The sequence below is a fragment of the Bombina bombina genome, chromosome 1 (genome assembly GCF_027579735.1).
Source record: "Bombina bombina isolate aBomBom1 chromosome 1, aBomBom1.pri, whole genome shotgun sequence".
NCBI classification, from domain to species: Eukaryota; Metazoa; Chordata; class Amphibia; order Anura; family Bombinatoridae; genus Bombina; species Bombina bombina.
Genome location: NC_069499.1, coordinates 92,607,639 through 92,618,524, shown reverse-complemented (window position 1 = coordinate 92,618,524; position 10,886 = coordinate 92,607,639). Strand labels below are relative to the sequence as shown.

The 10,886-nt window shown below is 42.1% G+C and overlaps 1 protein-coding gene across 1 annotated transcript in view; it reads right to left on the bottom strand.

Annotated features, from left to right (window-relative positions):
* Positions 1 to 618: 618 nt before the first annotated feature.
* The window catches only part of LOC128636348 (serine protease inhibitor A6), a 64,047-nt gene continuing 53,779 nt past the window's right edge, over positions 619 to 10,886 (bottom strand). The window contains exon 5 of the mRNA XM_053689375.1: positions 619 to 900. Within this exon, the coding sequence (XP_053545350.1) occupies positions 709 to 900 (192 nt within the window). The 3' untranslated portion in view covers positions 619 to 708. The remainder of the gene's footprint in view (positions 901 to 10,886) is intronic.

Below are 10,886 nucleotides of genomic sequence, written 5' to 3'. Positions count from 1 at the left end.
GAAGCAAATTAAATAATAGAAGGAAAATAGAATGTTGTTTAAAATTGCATTCTCTGTCTGAGTCATAAAAGAAAATGTCATGTCCCATTAAAGAAATCCACTCTTTTTCAATCAGCCTCTGGCAGCAGTGGTTTGGAGTGAATGTGCCACAGATGTGCAGGATACTCCCAAAGAATAAGTCATCTGTGAGGCAGCCAAAAAAAGATTAAGATGATTGTATGGATCTGAAGAGTCAACTTAATTAGCACAAACCTGAAAACAGTGCAAGCACAAGTGACAGTGTCTGGCATTCTTGCCCGTGCTTCCAGTGCCACCACTGCTAAACCTGCCCCAATAGCTATATACTGTATATTGGGTATATATGAATTTACCCAATCAAAATGAAAGAAATCCAAATGTTCAGGGATATCATTGGGACAACTTGAGTTGGCTAATACATTTAAGCAGATATGTTTACATTAGATTGCAAGGAAGCAAAAAACATTCTATTGAAGATGATTAGAAATTTAAAATCTATAAAAATGTGGAAGTTATAATATATATAGATAATGGATTTGCTAGAGAATCTGACAATGATCATTTGCTTTAAACTTTAAGAAATAATAATCACACATAAAGTACAAAGTAAAGAGACATTTTATTAGTAAAGCAATTGGAATGGAACATGACAAGAGTGACCATGAACTTGCTTATTATTCTTGTTGGTTGTTACTTTGCAGTGGGGTCAGTAACTCTCCCCATGAAGAATATGCTGTCAGTTTCTTCGCTGCATATTAGAAGAATAAATGGTCTATTGACTTTGTGTGACTGAAGGATTGACATGGGCATAATTTCAATAGCTGTGGCTCCAGCAGCTTCTGTTCCTTTTTCATGAACATCCAATACTGCCTTGTGGACAGCCTGATACATAAACAAAATACACATCATTTAGATAGCAAAATGTTATCCAATCACACAGTTTCAAATGACCTTCCTTTATATAAGATGCATCTACAATTGTAAGGAAAAACAGAAATATAGAACATGGGGTGTAATATGTTACATGGGTATTAAAGATCTAGTCCGATTCTATTTATAACCCTTGTGCTGAGCTGTTCTAGAGTTTTTAGATGCTGCTCACCTGTAGGCAATTTAAACCCCTACATTATACCTAGTGATGTCGCGAATAGTTCGCCGGCGAATAGTTTCCGGCGAACATAGCATGTTCTCATTCGCCGCGGACGGCGGACATATGCGATGTTCGATCCGCCCCCTATTCGCCATCATTGAGTAAACTTTGACCCTGTACCTCACAGTCAGAAGACACATTACAGCCAATCAGCAGCAGACCCTCCCTCCCAGACCCTCCCACCTCCTGGACAGCATCCAATTTAGATTCATTTGGAAGCTGCATTCTTAGTGAGAGGAGGGACAGTGTAGCTGCTGCTGATTTAATAGGGAAATCGATAGCTAGGCTAGTGTATTCAGTGTCCACTACAGTCCTGAAGGACTCATCTGATCTCTGCTGTAAGGACAGCACCCCAAAAAGCCCTTTTTAGGGCTAGAACATCAGTCTGCTTTTTTTTTTTTTTTTCCTGTGTAATCTAATTGCAGTTGCCTGCCTGCCAGCGTGTGTGTCAGGCTCACAGCGTATACTGTGCCCACTTGCCCAGTGCCATCACTCATATCTGGTGTAACAGTAGTGTACATTTAAAAAAAACAACACTTTTTTGACTGTGAAATAATAGCAGACAGCTGCCAGTACCCAAGATGGCCGCCAATAAGGCAGATGGGGAGGGTTAGAGAGCTGTTTTGGGGGGATCAGGGAGGTTGGGGGCTAAGGGGGGATGCTACACCACAGCATATGTAAATATGCTAAAAAAAATTAAAAAAAAATTAAAAACCTTTTATTTTAGTACTGGCAGACTTTCTGCCAGTACTTAAGATGGCGGGGACAATTGTGGGGTGGGGGAGGGAAGGGAGCTGTTTGGGAGGGATCAGGGGGTCTGATGTGTCAGGTGGGAGGCTGATCTCTACACTAAAGCTAAAATTAACCCTGCAAGCTCCCTACAAACTACCTAATTAACCCCTTCACTGCTAGCCATAATACACGTGTGATGCGCAGCAGCATTTAGCGGCCTTCTAATTACCAGAAAGCAACGCCAAAGTCATATATGTCTGCTATTTCTGAACAAAGGGGATCCCAGAGAAGCATTTACAACCATTTGTGCCATAATTGCACAAGCTGTTTGTAAATAATTTCAGTGAGAAACCTAAAATTGCTAAAAAATTTAATTTTTTTATTAAATTTGATCGCATTTGGCAGTGAAATGGTGGCATTAAATATACCAAAATGGGCCTAGATCAATACTTTGGGTTGTCTACTACACTACACTTAAGCTAAAATTAACTCTACAAGCTGCCTACATGCTCCCTAATTAACCCCTTCACTGCTGGGCATAAAACACGTGTGGTGCGCAGTGGCATTTAGCAGCCTTCTAATTACCAAAAAGCAACGCCAAAGCCATATAAGTCTGCTATAATGGCATTTCTGGCACACAGTGTTGGGGCAAGGGTCCATCTGACCACTGATACCTGGTCTGCAAAGCATGGTCAGGGCAGGTATATCACCTACACTGCGCACTGTGAAGCGGGCGTAAGCCTTACACTACCTGATCGATACAACATCATACCTGATGTTTTAAAGCACATTATTCCAAACAATTTAGGAATGTTAGGTGATTTATGCCCTTTATGGATTAAAACCAGACTCTGCATCAACCATGTAATTTTCCATGGGAGTTTTGCCATGGATCCCCCTCCGGCATGCCACAGTCCAGGTGTTAGTCCCCTTGAAACAACTTTTCCATCACTATTGTGGCCAGAAAGAGTCCCTGTGGGTTTTAAAATTCGCCTGCCTATTGAAGTCTATGGCGGTTCGCCCGGTTCGCCCGTTCGCAAACTTTTGAGGAAGTTCGCGTCCGCCGTTCGCGAACCCAAATTTTTAGGTTCGCGACATCACTAATTATACCTTTTTTTTCCAGCAGACCCAGCAAATTCAAACTATAACTTTATGTATTTATCATGGCATGGGAGAAATCTACAACAAAAAATATGGGAACAATGCATATTTTCACTACCATTTTATATTCAAACTAAGAAGGGTTTATCCTTCTATAAATAAGGTCATTTGGTTATAGTTATATAACTTTGAAATGCACATAGGAGCTCCCATAAACCTTTATTTAAATAAATACACATTTATTTACACCAGGTGATCAATATTACCACAGTGATCACTATTAAAACCTATATAGGGGCTTTATTTTAAAGGGACATTTCTAGGCTTTAAAATGAGTGGTCTTGGTCCCTAGACCTATTTGATGACTTATTATAAGTGCCGAAAAACCCTATTCTGCAACAAGTTGTTGTTTTTTATTGTAATCTTAACCAAATTTTGCTTTAACTATATACCTCTAAGTCACAGAAATTGCATTCAAAGAGTGGGTCTTGGACATTTCTAGAACTTAAGCGAACTGAGAGATCCAGCGTTTTTTATACTTACCCACCTTTTCAGGTTACTTCTTCTGCCTGCAGCAGCCTAGCACTTTTGGGCTTCTCCAAGCCCATGTGTGGTGACATCACAAGAATGATGATGTCACCGGCATCTTGAAAAACCCTGGTAATGCTAAAACGGCTCGGTAGATCTGCTCTGAGACCCCCCACCAGAATGACGACATGCGGTCGTCATCTGTACTAAAAACATTGGGCAGATGGCAATGACGTGTCATCATCTGCACATCAAAGATTAATATGTATATTTATATTATATATGTTTATTAAAAATATTGATTATTTTTTGTGAAATTAATTTGAGAATTCATAGCCCTTTCCATACCCCCTATATACGTTTTCTGGGCAATCATATACCAGAAATAAGTATACGTTTCTCATGCACTGCTCTGTGTATGATTCTCACAAATGCACATGCACAGTTTTGTTAATTTGCTTGCACATGATTTTGGTAGCATAATTTTCTATAGTGTACTAATGCAAAGAGCTGTAGCCATTCACAATTGTAATAAATATAAATCACAGATATGCTTAAAGGGACACAAAACAATAGATACATTTCATGCACCCCCCTCTTACTATGGGTGGTGCCATTTTGGAAATTAAGTTTCACTGTAGGTTTCTAAATTATATTAGCACTGTATTGCAGTGAAATCTAGATTTCAACATGGAAGCACCCATGACTAGTGGGAGGCATGGAATAATCTCAATACCATGCTTATAAAAAGTATTTAGGGCTAAATTAAACCGGGGGGTCCACATATATTAGTGATATCGCTATAGTTTGATGAAAATATTATATTTCAAAAAAAATTCTAGGGCACAATAACATCTGGATGTTGAAAAGCATGGATGCAATGAATCCCTCACATAATAGACATCGATGGGAGCACTCGGAAAAACTCACATTAACTATTGCTCGAGTGCTAAGTAAAAAAAAGTTCAAAAAGTGGCGCTCCTTAATTAGGTATAAACTATGGACTTGAAAAGAAATCTAAGTTTAAAACACAGCAAACATACATATATACATACAGTATTTATACACTCATACACAAAAATAGACACATTTATGTATACACCTTTGATCCCTTCCAAGTCCAGCATAGGGTTGCCATCTATTGAACAGCAATTTGCTGGACACTTTTTGAAGGAATGTGATTTCGGAGCACAGCATGTGGGTGTGAACGTTACACAAATGAAAAGCACATGCCTATACAGATACACAGAAATGATATTGAGTCAGATTATAAGAGGAGCGCAAACGTTTGAGTGTGAGCAATAAAGGATTTATCGTGGGTGTTTGTGTTCATCGGTTAACCGTTATTACGGTATTACGTTTTGAAAGTAAATGTGATTAGTTAAGCACAATTGCAATTTATTCTAGAATGATTACCGCGTCCCCAGAGCTCTGGTTAACTGTTTTAACGAAATAAAAAAGTTGCACAAAACACATAAAAAATACGTTAAAGGGGGGGAGCTTGGCCGCTTAGAGAGATGGCCACACACTGACACAGCTCCTAGGCCCAATCCTCATGCCTGGATAAATACGACCACTAAAACCCATCAAGGACCCACCAAGGGGAAAGACAACACACCCTGCCATAGTACCCTATGCCCAGGGAGCCTAAAAGCCACAAACACAGCTGCTGGAAGACCCGCTACAACAGGAAGCCTTTTTCGCGCCAATCGAGGCCACCGGAGCTCAGCCGGCAGAGACACAAAGCGCACAGCACTAACCTCTACACACCTGCAACATCAGGCAAACAACCAGTAAGTGGGCAGGAGGAGCAGCGGAACAGCCACAGAGACCGGCAGCGTACACCATGGCAACGCAGGCTGACATCACACGGGTGCGCCATTGACAGGGCGCACATGCCACAATCTCGCCACCACAGAAGACCTCCCTAAAGAAAATCAGAGACAGGTACAACACAGCTCCAGCTCCGGCGGCGTGGCAGATCAGACACTCAAAGGAACCACAGCCTAACAGGTACCGCAAAACCACGCCATTAAGATAAGACGGACTCCCTAACACACATAGCTTACCAGACATATCCAGGGCACCACTCCTGCATTAATAAACCGGGCAAGATAGCATAATCCTGCAGACAGGAACGAGTAACACCAGCAGAAACTGGGGTACCCACAGAGAATCCATGACCACACATTAAGCATTATATTAAATTCAATAGCCACGTGGTTCATGTAAATAAAAAGGCCTCAGGCATCTCTATATTAAGTCACAAGAAAAAGTGATCATAAAGTTTTGAGGTGAGGCCTTAGACCTTTATCAGTCTATCTACTTCATTGTACTATGCCTGGGCGCAAATCTAACAAGCCAGAAGGACACTCTAGTGCGAAAACAATGCAGCAATATCTAAAACAAGTGGAGACATCCCCCCCTAACCCCCACACTAGGGAACACTCATGCTGGAGCCTCTCCCCAGACCAGCCACACATCAGAATACACAAATCTCATCAAAGGTGACTTGAAATTACTCTGTACCAAAGAAGATATAAAAGAGATGATGACAGAGGTCAAGGGGTGGTATGAGGACATGAAAAAAAGATATTATGAAAGTAACCAAAAGAGTATCCACGTTGGAAGAAAGCCATAATACCACATACAATGATGTTCAGCACCTCTCGCGACTGGTCTATGGCCAGGAAGAAACAATCTACCACCTATTAGAAAAAGTGGAAGATCTAGACAACAGGGGGAGACGGAATAACCTCCGCATCCAGTGGGTTTCCGAGACAATCCTGCCAGCGGCCCTGGAGGGCTACATACAAACCCTTTTCAGGACAGTAAAAGGCGATAACAACGCACATGAGATACCAATTGAAAGGGCGCACAGGGTTAAGCCACCCCCTAAGGCCCCTCCATGAGACGTGGTGCTCAAACTGCAGCACTTCAAGGACAGGGAGGAGATACTGAAATGCTCCATGCAAAAGCAAAACCTTACACACGCAGGTGCACGGATACAGATATTTGCTGACCTATGCCCGGCCACCCTACAAAAAAGGAGGGAGCTGCACAATATCACCTCAGCACTATGTGACCAAAACATCACCTACAGATGGGGATTCCCGGTGAGCATAATAGCATCAAGAGGGGACACAACAGCAGTCTACAAGTCCGCAGAAGATCTTCAACACTTTTGCAAAAGTCTACAACTCAACGTAGTACCAAATGACCCCAGAATGCCACCGAGAGCAACTTCAAATGCACCACCAGACAGAGAACCTTCCCCGTCAACGACCCCCACAGGCGAAGACACAGACACACTTCATGGAGCAGTCGGTAGCATACTGGCTAAAATGACACTACATGAAAAGGACTGCACTTGCTCCTTGGATGGGACTCTCGCTAACTCATTAGAATTCAGGTCGTAATATATTGTATATTTAAAAAAAATAAAAAATCTTTACTGTTATAGGGCATGTTGGTTTGGGATAATTCCCTTATAGACTCAGTAAGTACTCGCAGTAATCCACTGCGCTGCATGTTTGACTTTCAAACAACTGCATAAGTTACACAGGGAAATTGAAAGTATATTTATTATAAACTGTTATTTAATTTTCTCTGAAAAATTGTTATACATTTACTGTTTACACTTGGATTGTTTTATATCTGTACAGCATATACACGGGAATACATTAGAACCTCCACCTTGATACTATCTGGAGTGCCTAGTAAATTTGGAGCACACTCTAACACAATGGAAACCCCCTCCGGTTCGCTTTCCTACTAATACACTCAGGGGCACCACACAAAACACCCTTCCCGTTACACAGCGGAGACCATTAAAATGCAAAACAGATCCATCTCCTTAATCACAATAAACACAAAGGGATTAAATAGCCCTGCGAAAAGGTCCATAGCTTTTAATCAACTCTGCAGAGACTCAGGGGATATTATATTTATGCAAGAAACTCACTTTAAGAAGGGGAGGGAACCTAAGCTCATTAGCAATAACTATAAAACCTTCTTCCTATCATAAGGAGATTCAAAAACAGGAGGAGTGGGCATATTTCTTAGCAATACACTGGCTTTCCAACCTAAACATATAGAAAAAGACCAAGGTGGGAGGTACATAATTGTGGTGGGTTTGCTGTTTGCCCAAATGGTTACTCTTCTGAGCGTGTACCTCCCAAATCAAGAGCAACAACTTCTGCTTCAGCAATTAGGACACAATTTGTTGGAACACACTAAAGGCACGATATTGCTTGGGGGGGATCTGAATCTACCTTTAGACCCAACCAGGGTCACATCCAGCGGGAAAACTAGTACCCCAGCCAGAGTAAATAAAGCTGCCAATACCCATTTTAGGATGTTCAGACTACATGACATCTGGAGAGATGCCAACCCCAGAAATAGAGATTACACCTTCTATTCCCACCCCCACCAGGTCTATACGAGGATAGACTACCTTATGACTGACCAGACAGGAATCTCATGGATAAATAATTCCAAAATCCTTCCACTTACATGGTCGGACCACGCACTAGTGCTATGCACCTTAGACTGGTCTAACACACCAGCACTTCCATACTTATGGAAACTAGAAGAACAGACCCTTGACCATCCCCTGATTAAGATGGAGATAGACACAGCTTTGAAACTCTATTTTCAGGAGAACATGGCCGCTGACACTTCCAACACAATAATGTGGGAGGCACACAAGTGGGTGATAAGGGGAGAGTTTATAAGACACAAAACCAGGAGCAATAGGTCAAACAGACAGTTTCTTAATTCCACCCTAGCACTGGGAACAGGAACATTAAAAGAACCCATCCTCAAACACAATTAAACAGTCACTACACCAAGTAAGAAATGATCTCCATAACCACCTTCTTCAAAAATACCAACAAAACTCAGCCAAATTACAGCAAAAATATTTTGATGTCAATGATAAAGTGGGCACCTCCCTGGCACAAGCCCTTAAACGTAGACAATTAAATTCCCACATATATAACATAGTTGATGAGAAAGGTAACATACAAAGAGATAGCGTAGCAATAGCAGAGACTCTGAAGACATATTACAAAAACTGTACAACCTAGAAAACAAAATCAAGCAAGCAGATATCGACAAGTAGCTTACTGATATACACATCCTCTCCACGCTCTCAACAGAGGATTCCAAAACCTTAGATTCAGAAATCACAAGTGACAAGGTCAAATGGGCAATTAAAAGCTTGCCAAATGGCAAAAGCCCTGGTTCCGATGGGCTGGGGATAACATACTACAAAACCTTTCTACACCATATTCTAGTCCCCCTTACCACACTATTTAACTAACTGCGAATGGAGGGCGGCTTCTCAAAGCAAATGATGATGGCATACATTACAGTATTGCCTAAGCCGGGCAAACCACCAGACAGGCCTGAGCATTTCCGGCCTATCTCGTTACTCAACATTGACATAAAAATATATACGAACCTAATTCACCCCGACCAGGTGGGCTTCGTGCCGGGCAGGGAAGCAAAGGACAACACCCTAAAAATACTGCAACTGATTACATACGCCCAGCAGTGGGAACTGCCGGTGGCCCTAATTTCCACAGACACGGAAAAAGCATTTGATAGGGTCCACTGGCAGTTCTTGCAGAGAACATTGAGCGCAATGAAATTTAGTGATAATTTTATAGCACAAATTTTCGCACTATACAAACATTCCACCGCCCAGGTCAAAGTTAACAATCTCCTATCTGATAGGTTTCTGATAAGAAACGGGACGCGACAGGGCTGCCCCTGTTCCCGATTTTGTTTGCACTGGTAATGGAGGTACTTGCACAAAAAAATAAGGGAGTGCACACGCGTCACGGGAATTAAAGTAGGCAGTACAGAACATAAGTTGGCATTGTATGCCGACGATGTTCTACTCACTCTCACTAAAATTGACACAACGCTACCTAGGGCTCTAGGCATATTTGAAGAGTATGGGAAAGTATCTAATTCTAAACATAACCTATGACCCAGAGGCTTTCCTCGAGCTACTACACAGCTGCCCCTTGAGGAGACAAGAAGTCAAAATGAAATATCTGGGAATATACTTATCCCCAGATCCACAGGCACTATTTCAAAACAACTATATAAATCTGGAAAACAGCATTGTGGCGGATCTTTCCAGCTGGAAGAACAAAATAATATCCTGGCTGGGCCGGATTAATTAAAAATGAATGTCCTCTCCAGAATGCTCTACATCATGCAAACTATTCCTGTGCCCCTACCAGTGGGTTTCTTAGATAAACTCCAGACACACATAGAGCAATACATTTGGAAGGGAATTAGACAAAGAGTAGCTAGAAATACACTCTACCTTCCCAGGGATAAGGGCTTGGGGTACCCCACCTCAATACATACAAACAAGCGGTTAGCCTCCAGTCAACACATCTCCTCGGCCCACTCTCCAATAACTCCCATATGCGACAACCCGGCATTGCCGTGGAACCTCAAAAAATCCTATCAGACCCAGGAACTAACCTTGAAAAGCAGGACATTGTACTCCGTGTTGCAGGGCAACAAACTTCGATCTCTAGTGGACATGCAGGAGTCGCTTGGCGACAGATGCATAAATTGGTACGCTCACACGCAACTGACTCATTTGATAGGGACACACAACCCCCGGGATCTATTGACCAGACCTTTGACAACATTTGAGACACTATGCACACGGGAAGCACCTACCAGACATGCCATATCACTTCTCTATAAGACACTCTTACAACCAGACAAATATGCGCTACCCTCATATACAAAAATGTGGGAAAGGGAGCTAAATGCTTCCATTACACCACAGGAATGGTGGATCACTTTCGAGACCACTAAAAGGCATCAATTTCTGCTAGAGTACAGGAATCAAGTTACAAGTACCTATCGAGGTGGTATCTCACAGGCTGCAACACATATGCAAAACTGCCAGCGGGAGGTGCTGGAGAGGGTGCGGAGGTGAGGGTACGTTGGTCAATATCTGGTGGGATTGTCCTAACCTAGATACCTACTGGGTAGATATCTTAACACACATTACTAGAATAGTAGGTAAAACACTCCCAAACGATCCTAAAACACTTCTCTACCTAAATCTCCCTAAAATCGAGAACAGGGCTCTTAGGGCCCTGATGCTCATTATGATAAATAGTGCAAAGCTTCTAATTCCCCAGAGGTGGAAGACACGGACTGTACATGGAGTAACAGACTGGGTAAGACAGGTAGACGCCCTGATACACTTAGAAAGGTACCACCACATGCAACAGGGTAGCACAGAGCTACATGACTACATGCTACAAGAATGGACACAATACAAGGATAAACTTGTATAGATCAGACACCA